At 43.7% G+C, this 16,344-nt stretch overlaps 2 protein-coding genes across 2 annotated transcripts in view; one reads left to right on the forward strand and one right to left on the reverse strand.

Moving 5' to 3' along the window:
- Positions 1-34: 34 nt before the first annotated feature.
- tmem183a (transmembrane protein 183A) lies at positions 35-4,694 on the reverse strand. The gene is made up of 8 exons (XM_084543910.1): positions 4,506-4,694; positions 3,775-3,864; positions 3,477-3,647; positions 3,188-3,347; positions 2,409-2,589; positions 2,003-2,083; positions 1,718-1,873; positions 35-1,183 (listed from the first exon to the last, which is right to left on the reverse strand). The coding sequence occupies exons 1-8, from the start codon at positions 4,567-4,569 to the stop codon at positions 998-1,000; spliced, it is 1,089 nt and encodes a 362-aa protein (XP_084400036.1). The 5' UTR covers positions 4,570-4,694; the 3' UTR covers positions 35-997.
- Positions 4,695-7,720: 3,026 nt separating this feature from the next.
- ppfia4 (PTPRF interacting protein alpha 4) overlaps positions 7,721-16,344 on the forward strand; it is a gene marked incomplete at its 5' end in the record, with an annotated part of 53,899 nt that continues 45,275 nt past the window's right edge. The window contains one exon of the mRNA XM_084542959.1: positions 7,721-7,978. Coding sequence (XP_084399085.1) covers positions 7,721-7,978 — 258 coding nt within the window. The remainder of the gene's footprint in view (positions 7,979-16,344) is intronic.

Genomic DNA, 16,344 nt, shown 5'->3' on the forward strand with positions numbered 1-16,344 from the left:
CTCCTTCAACAATTCATGGACAAGAACAGAGACCTTTGAATGGGCAGTTTGTCTTTATTTCAGTTCAGTAAGTTTTTTTTTTTTTTGATGATTATTGATTAAACTAAACCACCTTCTAAAACAATCGAACACTTGCAAACTAGAACATCCATCCGTCCTCTGCTAAGGTGTAACGCCATTAACTAAAATTGCATTATTTCAAGCGTATGTGGTGAATCTAATGCCATTTTCCTTCACAGTAAATGTGGAAATCAGTCCACATTAAATGATTGTGGCTAAATAAATAAATGTCAATGCTAGATGATTGGTAAAATTCTACTCACATTCAACACACAGTTCATTTTTAACACTCTGAGCCATTCAAGGTGGAAACTGAAAGTCGGTTACAGCTCAGGTAATCCAGTAAGAAAACAATCAAGATGTTTTAGCCAAACAAAGAAAAAGAAAACCCTGGCCACATCAGTAGATTATGTCTGAGGTAAATCCTCTCTTTGGCCGCTTCAGTGTAGAGCAGTTATTCATTTTCACATAATACGAAGTAAGGCTGCCTTAAAGCAAATTAACTAAAACGGCTTTTAAAAGATTAATACAACTTTGTTGATACAACATTGTCAAAATTCAAGCAAGGGTGATTTTTCAAGTGGGCATGAAAACAAACCAGAGAGGACAACAAACTCCAATCCCTCCATGAGCTCCAAGAACTCTTCCAGAAAGTGTGTGATATGTTTATGTTCAACATGCAGTATTAAATTGACTGTGTAAATTACTGGCAGACTGCGACTGGTTGCACCAAATACACATGCTCCTCTCAGATGGGACCGAATCGGGATTTATTGCAGGACAGTCAATCTCGGCTTATTTTTCAAACAATCAAAACGTGTATGTGCAAAATATCTCTCACTGAACATGACCCTGGGTGTTATTGTGTTTTTTGTTTTACAGCAGGGCTTTTGATTTGGCGCTCCACTGTGGCAGGAACTGAGCGGGGCAGGACTCTTTATGTGTGGGCTAAGGAGGGGTACTGTGGATGCCACCAGTCCATGAGCTTCACACTCTGTACGGGATCCAACACCACCTGGGTGCCGCCTTGATCTCCTCTCTTCTTTCCCCGATGGAGGGGCGAATCCTGGAAGACTAGGCGGACGCGATGGTGACGCATGTCTGTGCTTACATTGATTGTAAACTATGAGAGAGGCAGAAAGAAAGAAGGGCAGATTAGGAGAGGTGCTATTTGTTAACAAATAACAGATAAGAGCTGTTTGAAGTCTTCCAGCCTGGTGTTTGAATAAGAGTTGGACAGGCACCCTTCCTGATATATAAACCTTTGTGTCAATAGACCTATCCAAACATGTCTATTTAACAATGCCAAATAAAACTTTTAAAAGATTATGTGTGAAACGTCTCACTGTTCTCGTTAACTTTGTCATAAAACTGTTTTCTACCATGGGGGGAGAGGTACCTGCCTTTCAACTCAACTGACATAATAGTTGGGAGATTGTATGATCAAATAAAACCGCAATAACCCTCTTGTTTGTGGATGCTTCCAGACAATAACTTATAAACCGGTCCCTTTAAGGACTACTGTGTAGGATTTGATGCCATCTAGTGGTGAGGCTGCAGATTGAGTGTGATATGAAATTTTGATTATCTATTACAATCAGAGTTACACAAGCAAATAGTTAAGAGGTTTAGCTCCTAAAAACTATGAGTTACTTGCCATGGTCAACGTCATGCCCATGACCACGGGAGTGAAGATGAAGTTGAGGGTGGTGACCTGAAGCATATAGCAGTCAGAGTCCGGATTCAAATGAACATCTTCATACTGTCTAGGCATGCACAAGGATTTGGCACAACCATTCTTACTGTGTCCCTGCTGGAAAGGAGATGAACAGAGAAACATTTAATATGAAGCATGACAGTAGAAGCCACAATAGGTCATTTAAGAACTGTTAAGCTAACACGATGAAAAACACATTTATACTGTTCCAAAAAGCAATGTTACCTGCTTAATAAACTTGAAGCTGAACTCCCACAAGGACTCTGGCCGTGTCCCTGAGATCTTTTTGACCCAGAAGAGTAAACACTGCAACAAGAAATGTAAGCAGCTGTTAGATCAGTTTTGCTTCTTTACAAGCATGAAATCTTTGTCGTTATCTGGTTCCTTAAAACAAAATAAAATGTAAAGATCTAACTGAGAAATATGCATTTTCTGTTGAGCCATTATGTAACAAACCACGTGCTATCAATTGAGGGTAGATGTTTCAGTACAACCAAGCATTCCCATGTCATCCCCATGAAAGCAAGTTCAACACAAGCAAGTCTAAAATTGCCCACGTTCTCTTCACAAAGCTGGTTGTTAACTGGCGCATTTAACCCTGAGTTTTCCCCTCGAAACAACGATCGCTGACCTTGGAATTGATCAAAGTTGTGGGCGTGGATTCTGGCAGTGCAGGGATCTTTGACACGCGCGAGATGAACGGCTCATACAAATGGAACAGGGAGCGAATCACACAGGCTCGCAGACAGCGCATCCTATCGATACAGTCGGGCTGGAGCCTAAACGGCAGATCAACGTCGATCCGGTAGTGCCTTTAAAAAGACATAAGATGTGTTAATCATGTAGCGTGCACGTTTGAACTCCTGTCACAGCACCAAGGATCTTTGATTAACAAGGAAATGAATATTTTGACTGCATGGTATTACAACCTCTGCAATATTACTCCAATATTTTGTTTTTAATATTTCCAAAAAACAACTCCAATGTTTTCATCTGATAAAATTCATTTCAACCTGTGCAATATTATTCTGACCTATGAAAAATTGTTTAACTTGTGTAATATACTCTTTCTGATGCGTATACTGAGTATATGTGTGCTGCGTGTCTAGATGTGCATGCTAGAGGGTAGGAGCCTCAATGTCTGGCACTTCCACTCCTCCATGATTGAATCACTGGGCTGTCTGTATAATACACATTCAAACAATGACTGATAAAACTATACAGTGACATAAAAAAAACTCAAATGCATCATTATCATTGCTTGCTTTCAGTGTTTCACACTGTACTCCAAGTAGTCATTTCAAGTACTCCAACTTGTTTATCTGAAGGCAAACCAAATAACACTTTACTCTTCAGTGCCAATACTTTCATCAATAACTTGTGCACAAATGATCAATAAAACCATCTCACCTTCTGTAGAGTCTAGTCCAGAAAGCTGCAGTGCAAGTCACAGTCCAGGCATTTCTGCAGATTAGAGAAAATCTGCACACGTCCTCAGGCCGAATATAGGAGGAGAGCACTAACCAAATGTCCACAGGATATTCCCCACCATCACTGCTCTCACTGCTTTCTGTGAAGACCAACAAGCAAACATCACAATAAATACCATAAGTTTTTGTTGTAGCCTTGAAACTTTGAGTCATCTATATTAAACATGTTTTATTAACCATTAACATACTCAAAAAGACAGAAACAATACCCTTTCTCCGCTTGTTTTTCTTCTTGCGGACAGCTTTAGTTTCACTTTCACCATCTTCCTCAGGGTCTAGATCATCACTGCTTCCCACGGCGTCTGCATTGACACTTATGGCAGACGAGAGGACCTCTTCTACAGCACCCTGAGATGCTTCCAGGCCACAGAGTAATTTCACTGAAATATATATAAAGAGAGAGAGAGAGAGATTAGCAAGTTAAGCGACTGTATCTCCTTTTTAGACAAAAAAGAAAAACAAAATGTCACCGTGATCTCAATCTTTTAATTTAGGGACATCTCTTACCTTCTTTTTCAATCGCATTTGCAACCGCCTTTTTCACCCTCCCCGATTTCACAACGGCTGGATCGGCATCAGCGTAATCAGCAACAGTAACTAGGACAAAAATAAAAACGTGCAGACTTTTTATTAATTTGCTATTGCAGACTGATATAGCTCCGCTCCCACAGTGAACACCACAGGACTTCTTTCATGCCCTACTCTATCCAGCTGTACAACAAATTACCTTTCTGCAACAGGTAACTCCAGCTTATTAAAGTTAATGCACATTATTAATACTTCCTATGACTATAATATACATTTACTTCAGTCTCCACTTCCTGTACATTTATATTTCATTTTAACTTTATCTTTCTTTTAACTTGTGGTTCTCAATAGTGTTTTTACATGCAATCAAGCTACTGTGACCAAGCAATTTCCCCTGCGGATGATAAAAGTCTATCTAAACCTAATGTCCAAGTCTAGTTTGGGGCGGGGTCACACACTTCAATAACAACACCGAAACCTGCTTATCTGTCGCGTGCCTGCAAATGAATTTGTCTTTTATCAGATAAACACAGCTTAAAATGGCCGAAGCCACTGTTAAACATTTAAATACCAGTAACATTACATTCGTCTAGCGGTTTTCATTCTGACTAAGTAAACGTGGTGAAGAGCGGCGCCAACTTCGCTGGACTGTGGACTGTGGACTGCTAGCTGCGGACGAGCTAGCTTAACGGCTAGCAGACGTAGCCTACCTGATTCCGAACAAACGTCCCCGGCCTTGAACTTCAGCCGTTTTCGGTTCCCTTTCTTGGGCATTTCGACACCAACGATCTGCGGACGCTTAACGGGGCTGTGAGTCCTGCCATGTCTCTATGGCAAGCCGAGGTAAAGAGAAAGAAAGAAAAATGAGAGAGAAAATGAAAAGTGTTCCGCCAGGATCTTCAGCCATCATGGAATGACGTAGGGCTGAAGATAACGCGAGAGTTCTTAGGGGGACGGGAGGTGGGGGTGGGGGGGGAGTCTTCTTCTACTACTGTTGCAGACACGCATTACTGCCCCCTGCCGGCGACTGTGGACACAACCGTAGACTGTGGCCCATCGTTACATGCTGATAAAATAAAGGCCATTAATTTGACATTTTTTGACATTTTAAATGTGTCTTGCAATATAAGCGATTCAAGACTTTAACTTTCTATCTATCTATCTATCTATCTATCTATCTTTCATGTCACTGCACATTTACTGGGAAAATCCAAGCTGTAACCATACATTGCACTGTTGTACATAGAAATTTCTATTTATTCACTATATTTATATATATATCCAGAATGTTTACTTTGTAACTGTTTCACTGCCAACTTCATTCACATTTCGTCTACTCAGGGTTTATTTTTTTTATGTGAGAGAGAGAGAAAAAAACGTTTTTTCGATTTTTCTGTATGTCGTGAACGTATTGAGAAACTGACAATAAAGAAATCTTGAATCTTGAATCTTGAATGTCAGGAAAGTATAGATACTTTGTTAATGTAGCTACTATTAAAGCTGCCCAGACATTAAGTTTAGTAAAAGAAAGAAGACATTGGACAAAAGTATTATTATTATCTTATTATCTATGTTGCCAACCCCCCAAATCTGCTGTTCGATGCATAATATGCTATGATATTCTATGCTATGATATAATGATAATAATTCCCTTGTGAGAAAGGGTTGAATGAGCAAATCTAGAAACTTTTATGCCCTCTTCTTCAACAGCTTTGTTTTTTTTCTGTTTCTTTTGACTTTGCTGTCAAAGTACAATACATACTGAGCTCAAACTGAACGTCTACTGGTTTTATTTGGTAAGGCCGAGTGTTTTTGTCAGGATACATCAAGGTCAGGCTTGTGGTCAGATATTGAACCTAGTTTGGAGCGCTGCTCGAGATCATCTGTTTCGCCGCTAGATGGCGACAAATACCCGTCACTTCTTTCACCATCCCACCGACTCTTTGCAAGCATGACTGAGGCTGAGAGTTGGGACCTCAGTCTTGCTTCTGTACCTGCAAAATAGCAAAGGAAAGTCCTCTGTACATTTAAATCCTGGTCTGGTTATGGAATAATCAGTCATAAGTCAGTCTTTTTGGTCATCTCTTTAATGTAGGCTTCTAATCTCCTACTCCATACACTAAAAAAACAGAACAAAACCATCATTTCAGTGCTGATCTTTTAAAGGGAACACAGATTATAGCTGACTTTCAATATGTAAATGGTGATCAGAAAACACAACATGATTTGGGAGAGAATTAATGTGTTCTGCCAAAACAGGGAATACTGTGTTTTCGCCGCACGTGGACAGCTTTGGGGGAGCACACATGACTGCACCATTACGCTGAATAGCTGCAATATCATAAATACTTGAAGCGACCATTATCATTTGAACATGGAAACCGAGATTCATGCTGCTTGTCCCTGACTATAGCCTCCTCCTAGTGCTGTGTACTTACGGATAAAAAAATACACATGCCTCACATTTATGTGTTGTTTCAGCGCCTTTCCTTAAACTTTCTGCACGTCAGCACTATCTGCATCATTTGAAGATGTTTTTTATTACGGTAGAAGGCACCTGGTTAATAGAAGAGCTCCCTAAATGCTTCCAAATTTGAATGAAATCACTATTTACACCATATAAGTAGCCCCAGAAATTCCATCTGTTGTATTTTATATATATATATATTTACTGAGGCCTCCATGTAATTGTGTCCCCATGGAGCTGTGAACAGAGACATTAGAGCGAACCTGTCCCCTACCCCTAGCCAGGTGTAGATCTTGATCACTGACAGAGATGATTCGCTTCAGGGCCTTGGCGTCGTTAAATGACAACAACAAGGCAATTTAATGGAGTGAGGCTCAGTGTCAGTCATTCAGCAAACCACACGATTCAGGGTGACGCCTATTTCCTGGCCCCCCTCGCTCACGGCCCCTTCATTTGCCATCCTGCAGGGTGCGCTGCGCACTCAGAGGCGCCACTACTGGTCAGACTGATGCCGATGGACGTCCCAGTAGACGTCAGGTCAGGGACGAGCTTAGTGGTGCTGATGTGAAAAGTTGATTAGATTTTTATCAGCCAAGGTTCGAGTGCGCGCTAACACGGCACACGTGCAGGAATGTGATTGTTGCAGATGGCGCAAATGACCATCTGAATTTCACTGTTTGCAGGCGCGTGTGGTGCAGACGCTTATTATAGGTCGATGGTGGGGAGTTGGTCCCTTATTTCTAGAGCTGTAACCGCGTAGTGACAACTGCAGATTCCCTTGTGAGTGTGTGTGTGTGTGTGACAGAGCGACCGTGTGTGTGTGTGTGTGTGTGTGGGAGGAGGAGTGAGAGTCGGTTCGGTGGCGGTGTGGAGAGATGGCAGCGAAGGAGGCGGATGCAGATAAGACTCGCTCTCGCTATCCACGGGAATAATAAAGACGCAGATCTCAACTCGGATTTTATTTTTTTTCCCCCTCTTGTTTTTATTTATTTATTCATTTTTTCTCTGCCAATGTGTTATGATCTCCGTCGTGCTCGCGGGCAACACCCCTCCAAACGTACCCGTCCGTCCCTGAGCTGTCAATCACATCACGCCGGGATTTCTACATGTGAGTGCATGGCGCGCCGGGCAGGGCGGATCTGCTCACGGGGTGAACAAACGCCGGTTAATATGGATGAAAGGTCAACCGCCATCTCATCATTTCAGTCCCTCTGATCAGGTATGGGGATGTAAAGCTTGAGAATGCACGTTTTGATCCATTAGAAATACACTGTAGGCTAGCCTGATGGGAATAAGGTGCGCGTCTTATTTGCTTTGGAGGTCCGTTGCTACAGGCGTTAATAGGCCCTCTTATCAGTTATTGTTAAGTCTGACTATCAGGAGTGTAGCCCACCCGTTTCCCCTCTTAATCCCCCGACAGAGACACTGTAGCGTTGCCCGGAACTCAGAGCAGGGAAGATGATGTGCGAGGTGATGCCGACCATCAGCGAAGGAGACTCGGCCGGTCCTCCGAGAGGCACAGGCGGCGTCCCGAACGGCTCGGACCAGGAGGCCAACTTCGAGCAGCTGATGGTCAACATGCTGGACGAGAGGGACAAGCTGCTGGAGTCCCTCAGGGAGACTCAGGAGACCCTCATTCAGTCTCAGACTAAGCTGCAGGGGGCGCTGCACGAGAGGGACGTGCTCCAGCGGCAGATCAACGCCGCGCTGCCTCAGGTGAGGAGAAGCCGGCCTCGGAAGGGGGAGGGTGTCTGGATGTAGTGTGTGGGGCTAGTGGCGATTAGAGGAACCATCATTTTAGTGGTATGTGATGTTGTTTGTGGGTGATGTGAGAAGATCAGGTCGTAGGTCAGCAGTGGTGATCATCACCAGCTGAGAAGAGTGACAAAGCTATGGGGCCCTCGAGCTCATTGGCCCCAGAAGACCATGTCTTACTAAGACTTATATCAAGTGGGTTGTGTTAAGTCAAAGAGAAATTTGATAAAAGCTCAAATTAAGAACATAATCAGGGTTTTATAAAGCGTGCACCATATCGCCAAGGCCTGATCTTGACATGGCCCCGGTGTCAAAAACATCAAACGCCTCTGGCTGGGGAAACCCTATCTCTCCCTCAAGTCCTCAGATATCACCGTGAGGACAACTGTGAAAATGACGGGGCTGTACACGGCCCATACAGCTTCACAAGCTCTGAAGTGGCTGCATGCCAGAAAGGAGGATCTAAATGTCTAGTAGGCTTAAAGGTAACGTTTGCAAGGTGGCTGTAGGAAGTAGACGGAGGACTGTTGACCCTGGAGGCCCGAGCCAGATGTTTGAGAGCCGAGCCGGCGGGTGACGAGAGGGGCAGAGCTTAGACCTGTAATTTTCTGAGTGGAAGCAAACTCACCTCTGTAGGTGGTGACCTGCCTGTCAGTGTCAGTGGGGGTGAAAGGAGCTGATTTTGAAATCGGGATATCCTTGACGTTTGCAGCCTGTGTGTGTTTAAGCGTGCATTTGGGAGAAAGCGAGCTGAAAAAAGGGCTGCTGCAGTCACCGAGCATGACGACAATGAAGCCCCAGCACACAGAGCTGCGCTACCCTCTGACCCTCTGCTCTAAATGCGTGGCATGATGTCACAGCACGGTGTGTGTGCCTGAGAGAGAGAGAGAGAGCGAGAGAGAGAGAGAGCGGGGTAGAGTAGCATGCTGACGATGACAGGCTCGCTGCAGCCTCTTGTGAAAGGAACATGGCTGCTTGCTAGTGTACATGGCCCTGGGCTGCTTGCTTGCTTCCACACACACGCATGTCTGTGTGCGAATGTAATGTGTGTGTGTGTCAGCAGAGGGAGAGATGAGAGAGTGGGAAGAGGCTGTCATGCTTGTTTTCTAATCCCGCATTGGTTCAGTGTAATGTTTTATTCTAGCAATAATACAAGTATTAGTTATACAGTCATAGACCTCAGAGACATTATGCAGACGTTAACGGCTGGCGTGCACACGCATGAGCCATCTCTCTCGCTCCCAACAAACCAACAATGCATGCACGCACACACGGACAACGCACCAGTGGTCATTTCCAGGCCGTGGATGTGGATGTGGATGTGGATGCGATGCGTTGGATGGCGGGTGAAGCAACACAGAAATATGCGATTGATTTCTACTTCTCAGTTTTCGTCTGTCTGATGCATTGTTGGAAAATGCACAGTGCATTATTTTGCGACCATGAGGGGGAAGTGTGCAAAAATAAAAATTCCACGCTGTGTCTGATGTCTCAAGTTGGGGTGTGATGAATATAGTAGAGGAGTACTGTAGCTGTTTGCCATGTTCCTGACCCCCACGATCCTATATGTGTCGGTGGTAATTAGGCTGATTCGTGCCTCAACGTGGCCGTAGCTGGTGCCTTTATGCCAATATCACAGTTTTTGTGTTGGCTCTTGCCTCCTCTGCTGTGTAGCCCTCCAGTACTTAGTGTCTACATGTTTGTTGTGTGTGTGTTCAGTCCACTCTGCTCCTGTGGTGCAGAGTGATGAATGGGTGTTGGCATGGCGGTGCTGCCTCTTTTTTTTTTTTTCGCCCGAATGTAAGCACTCCTCTCTTTCTCTTTGCCTAACAAACGTTTGTCATCTTCACCTACTAGGGCATGCACTTATGTGTGTCTGCACGCATGTGTGTGTGTGTGTGTTTTGTCATGTCTTCCGTTGGTTTCCTGACTCCATGGGACTGGTCTGACCCAGAAATGTCAGATCTGCGCCTCTCCTCCAAAGATGCACGCTCAAAACGTGCACACATGTGCAAACAACCCGCGCGAGCGGTTCAGAATTCAGCGCTCTGCAGCGTTGTCAGCGTTAAAGGCAACATAAAGCCCCATCCCCTTGGCGTCAGTGTTCGAATTTGTGTTCGCCTCGTCATAAAAACGGGACAACACTGCCATTTTACCACACACACGCGCGCACACACACACAAACACACTGAGAATGGGATGGATACGTTCATTAGCTACAGAGAATAGAGTTTCAGATTAACATGTCAGCCCATTACAGTGCATAATGCTTCTAATACAGCCCTCAGAGATGGGCTGGCCCATAGACAAATTAGGCTTTAAGCACACGCACGCATGCTTTGGCTGTGCACTGGCGCTTATATTAGACACGCTCACACACACATTGTTCCTCGTCCGTGTGAAGAAAACTGTTCTGACGGTGTCAAAGGAAATGTGTTGTAAAGCAGGCGTGTGTGTGCATATGTGTGTGTGTGTGTGACACAGAGGTGGCAGATAGTGGGTGAATGAACGCCATGTGTCCAAACAAAGCAGGTCACTGTTCAATTATTTTGAAAGGCAAATTGATATACCCCCTTTGACAATTTTTTTTTTCTCAACACGAACGGCCATTTATTTTTTAGAAAGCAATGGCTGAATAAAGTAGTTTGACATTTTGGAAAAGAGTAAAATGATTCACTTTGATGGATGTCACCTTCCTTGAGTTGGACGCTATCTATATTTTATCTCCGCACTAAAAGCAGAGTTTGTTAAGATTTATCATTTAGGTTTTTTTTAATGTGCGATTGCACCGTATCCGGAGCTTCTCAAACTCAGTTTTTCAGAGTGGTTTGTGCACCTATAGTGGGATGTGTGTGTGTGTGTGTGTGTGTGTGTGTGTGTGCTATGATGTTTGGACACCTGTTCCAGTCAGACACAACACTGGCTATTTTTGACAGCATACAAATACACAGAGATAAAGACCGACATACACACACACACACACACACACACACTTCACTGCCCTTCCAAAACAACTGTCCCTGTTCCAGAGTTCCACCTTCTCACTTCCCACTACTGCACGCCCACTGTACACGTGTATCTGTAGGTTTTGCGTGTCGTGTTGTTTACTTGACCCCACACATACCACTGACCTGCCCTTTGACTTCTACGTAGCAGTGATTGCTGTTTACCCCTTGTGCAGACACATGGACGCACACGGCCTCGTGCCTCTTTGAAGAAGCACGGACCAGTGCATGTGTATGAGTCTCGATCCTTATTCAGCCTTAAGGATCAATGTTACAAGATTGCTGTATCTTCTACATCTAAATCCAGCTGTGACAATAGTCTTCTCAGTGTTTGTTTCACTGAATATTTCAGTGTATTTTCATTCTTCACGTTATTTCTTCTTTGTTTACTGAATTTTCTCATATCTATGCATCTCGACTGAGCTGTCTCTTCCTTTTACACTGTCTCTGTTTGTCTAATATGCGGTTTAGCTTCTGACGCTGTAGCCCAGACCCTACGCAGACCCTAACGTCGTAGCCTGACGTGCACCTCCCCAGAAATGAAACTACGTGCCGTGGCGATGTAGGCCGCAAGAGCTGTGATTGGTCCGCTTGGTAGCAGCGTGTTTCCGCTTTAGTATTTCCGGCTGCTTCTCCATCTTGTTCTCCATTGTTTTGGATCAATAAAGAGGGAACACATCGAGCTTAACTGAGGAGGTTCGGAGATACAGACATTTGTGCGACTCGTCTTCGGCGAAAGTTTCAGCCGCCGTTGTTGAAAGTCAAGCAGGACGTAGAAACTCGTCTGAGTTTTTGCAGCACTATAAAGTGTTGGTGGAAGGGAACGTGACGCAGAGCTCATTTAAGCGTTTCAGTAAGCCACAATTACAAAGTGAAAGTGTGGTTTCAGATTATTTTATTATTAATCTGTCATTTGCAAAAGTATTTGGACATGTCTAAATTCTTTGACAGCAATTACAGTTTTCAGTCTGCTTTGCACACCTGGATTCGGGCAGTTTATCATGTTTTTTTTTTTCCGAGCCCTGTCAGATTTGATAGGAGGCGCCTGGGAACTGCCATCTTTAGATCTCTCCACAGATGTCTTACAAGGCTGAAGTCTGTCCCCTCTAGGACAGGCAGAGAATTGTACGGAAGCCCCTCTGGTGTTGTCATGGTTTGTATGCGTTGCGTCATTTGCTGCGCTGAAGGTTGACTTGTCGGCGGCGTGAAGCCTCTGCAGCCTGAAGAAGGTTTGTCCTTCCCTCTCGTCAACTCTGACCAGTCCTCCCTGTCCCTGCTGCAGAGAAGAACTCCCCCATGGCATGATGCTGCCCCTACCTTGTTCCACCCTAGGGATGGTGTTACACACGATGAGCAGTGTTTGCCAGACATAGGGCATAGTTGGGTTCGTAGCACTCCTGGTTGGGTTCATTGTCACCTTCCTGATCAAATCATTTATTTTGCTTGTTTAGTCAGTTTGTCTGGATAGTCAATTTGCTAGGACCAGGACTCTGAGACATTTATATACGCAAGTACATACAGGAGCATCCTTACTCTTTGATCAGATAGATTTTGACTGTAACTGTATTTTAAGCTGTAGACTGTACACCAATCAGCCACAAGATTAAAACCACTGACAGGAGAAGTGAATAACATTGACCATCTTGTGACAATTCAGTGTTCTGCAGGGAACTTTTTGGACCTGGGATTCATTGGTGTGGATGTTACTTAGACATGTAGCACCCACCTAGACCAGACCAGGCACCCCCACCCCATAGCAATGACACTCCTTGGTGGCAGCAGCCATCCCCAGCAGGATGCAGGCATACACACACAAAAACGCTTTAGGAACAACTCAGAAAAAATAACATGAAAAACAGCACAAGGTGTTGACCTGGCCTCCAAATTCACTAGATCCCAAACTGATCAAGTATCTGTGGGATGATCCACAGAGGCCCCTCCCCTCAACCCACAGGACCTAAAGACCCCCCTCTAACAACATCCTGTTGCCAGACACCACAGGACACCCTCAGAAGGCCTATGTCCATTCTCTGATGAGTCACAACTGTTTTGGAGGCACAAGGATAAAACCTACATAATATTAAGAAGGTAGTCATAATATTATGCTTGATCTGTGTATTTATGTAGGTTTTGTACCAACTCATGTACTTAGGAATCCTAACAGGTCATCATAATACCCGCTGGTTTCTTGTACAGTATACTTCAGTACAACTCTGACTGCACCATTGTCTGGTTCGGTGCAGTCAGAGGTCAAGGTGGAAAGGTATTTTGCCGTGGTTTAAATGTATCACTGTCGTCACCACACATAAAGGACAAAGCGCCCGATTGCTGACCTTAAGCGATGGGAGTTTTGCATTGACTAAATATATGGATTTATATTTCAGTTCCAGCGGTGATAGATGTGTCAGCTAATACAGAAAACAGCGTTTCACACTACTTGAACCAGTGCCAAGGGAAGTGAGCCTCGCAGGCTTGGTACCGAGCCATCGCCGCTACTCTACCAGAGGTGTGTTTTGCTTACAAGGTACAGTGTGAGAGGGAAAGAGTGTCAAAGCTAATATACATTAGACGGCAGAGAAAATAAGAGGGAACGCTGTGGTCTTCTTCTGCAGGTATCTGGAGGTGACCTGAGCGTTCCATACACAGTTACAGCAATGCACAGGCTACTACTCATGTTTACAGAATATTTAGTTGAGTCAGTTGAAAATAAATGATCAACTGTTTTGATAATCAAGTATTTATTTTATAGAAAATGTGCTCAAAGTGCCCAAAATCAACAGTACAGATAAGTCCATAATAACGCTAATACTGCGCAGCAGCTCTACATATTTGCACCCGCCCACCAACAAATAACAACACACAAATTGCCTGTATTTTCTTAAAAGTAAGCGCCGTCCCAAAACCCGTGTGTTTCTATGTGTGTGCGTGAGCGACCGTGCCTCCGGCGAGAGTTGCTTATGCATGGACGGCTGAGGCAGCTTTTTGCACCACGATAGGAGAATATTGAGGACGGTGGGCAAAGTCAGACGAAGAATTGCCACACATCCCATCGGTCTGCTGCTGAATCCGAAATCTTGTGCTGTGGCGTTACGTAAGAGCCAAATACTGGAATTTGGGTTGATGTGGAGGAAAATGGAGCATGAAGTGAGCAGCTGAATGTCACCAAGAAACGCTGTACGAGAGCGAAAAGAGGAGGAGAAAGAATAAGAGAGAGAGAGGGAGGGAGGGAGTGGGAGGGGGGGGTATGAGACTGAAAGACAGGACGTTCTTACTTACTAAGCCAAGGTGAATGTGCTATCCACTCCTTACCGTACACAAAATGTTTTTTTGTCCCTAACCTATTCTTACCTATCCTTATTTAGTATTTTGGGTTATTTTTTTATTTATTTTTTAAGTGCAGACAGTGGAGCAACGACATGTCCCTTAAAAGATTCAGACATTACAAGTTCTTTTATCCAACAGGCCGTCAGACTCCTGAACTGAAAATAACTCCAACCCTAAAATGGACAAAACACACAATGTGCAGAATATTTATCACCCAGTGCAATATACACATTTTTTTTTATACATAGATATCTATAAATAATAATTCTATATATGTTTTTATCGCTTTCTGAGCTGTGTTCTTTATGTAGCTGCTGCTGTGAGTCAGGGAAAGGACATTTCATTGTAATGTGCACTGCTGGTTGTAAAGCTTTGAATGGCAAGAAAGGAACCTGAGTGAAGAGTGTGTTCATTTAAATGGTGAGTGGTTCAGATCGGTTCAGTGGTTGCAAAGAAAAGTTTAAACTTTGGTAAAATGTTCATGCAAATAACAGCTTTTATTGTTAGCCTCGGCTATATGCAATAATATTATATGACGTTGCACGTTGCACATGAGTGACATTGCTATGCTGCCAGTCAGCTATTACGTCCCTTCAGAGTTGCCTGTGAAGGTTCTTAGTCATCCAGGTCATGGTATATTTTGGATTCCTTTCAGAGTTCCTATTTGCAGTGCGATTGTGCCAGAACAGTTGGGCCTGAGAGGGTCTGATGTGCCTCATGGTTCGGTATCTTAACCCCAAGGCTGAAGAGATGGACACCTCCAGCCTTGACTAAATCAAAACAAACTCTCTAAACTTAATATGAAGAGAATTTAAGTAAGTCTGCGTTCAAAGAAACAATTTGCTTTTTTACTGCTTCATTCTTCCTAGCTTTGCTAATGTGTTATGGTAGCGTAGCGCTCACCAAGTTCATCGCTAACACTGAAGAATGCCTCTGCACCGTTGAACAGAACGAGCAGTCTGTCGATCAGAAGTGGTTTAATGCTTTCCCACAATATTTGAGTCACTTTATTAAGTAAAATGTCTGACTGAGTAACCCTGTTATGTTGGCGTGGCGTTCTCCAGACTCTGTGGGTTGTGGGCGTAATGGTGATTACAGTTTTGAATCAAGAACAACTAAAATTAATCTCTCTCTGACTATGGGTGGTGTTCATAGATTACTACTGAAATAATACACATGTAAATAAAGTGCAGAAGCTGATAAAGAAATTATTCAATAATAAACTTAATCCTGCAAAGTCCTTAAATGATATTGCACAACATAAATTGTTATGATAAACTATATCCTTAAAATAATGTGTGCAATAACTAAGGTTGCACTATTATGGATATTTAATGACTGTCATGCTTTGCCATACGTGTTCCCTGACAGCGTATCTAATCCAGGGGGGCAGTATTGTGCATGAACCGTTCACTGAATGCTTTCATACTTTTGTGAACTGTGACCTGAACGCGTCATTTTTCCAACTGTGAGCGTGGACGGGAGCGTAGACTCAATCTGGACTTGAACCTTTTCGCTTTTATTTGTGTGAACTGAACTTTGAACCAGTTCTTGTTTAGTGTGAACTTGCACAACACTGCCAGGGTAGTTGTTTTAAACCGTTAAACCGATCGTCTCACCGCTTGTGTGTCTTGCCTTATTAGATGTTTTATCAGTTTTGATGCATTTCCAAATCTGGGCAATTAACTTGGCCGGTACAAGGTTTTATTACTGATTTAATAGATGAAAAAACACATCCAAATTGGTTCCAAAAAGGCTTTAATTGCATGCTTTGGCCTAAACGTTTTGGGAGAACAGACAGAGTGCTTCTGCTCATTACTGTGGTCAGATCTGTAAAGAAAGAGAAACAAATTAGAAGCGAGCAGTGAACAACATATCTTCCTCCCAGCAGCTGACTGGCATCACACCTCCCTATCTCTGTCTCTTTCTTATCCTCTCATCCTTTCCTGCTGCATCTTGGCATCATCCGTCACTCTGTTTCCCTCCGCTCCTCGGCAG

Source organism: Chelon labrosus (genome assembly GCF_963514085.1).
Source record: "Chelon labrosus genome assembly, chromosome: 4".
Classification (NCBI taxonomy): Eukaryota; Metazoa; Chordata; class Actinopteri; order Mugiliformes; family Mugilidae; genus Chelon; species Chelon labrosus.

What these genes read in the sequence shown, in the direction of transcription:
- tmem183a (XM_084543910.1), bottom strand. Translation starts at nt 4,569, where the DNA reads ATGCCCAAGAAAGGGAACCGAAAACGGCTGAAGTTCAAGGCCGGGGAC. An exon ending in TGGACTAGACTCTACAGAAG is followed by an intron (nt 2,590 to 3,187) that starts GTGAGATGGTTT and finishes GTCTTTTTAAAG; the next exon opens with GCACTACCGGATCGACGTTG. An exon ending in GCTTCAAGTTTATTAAGCAG is followed by an intron (nt 1,874 to 2,002) that starts GTAACATTGCTT and finishes TCTCCTTTCCAG; the next exon opens with CAGGGACACAGTAAGAATGG.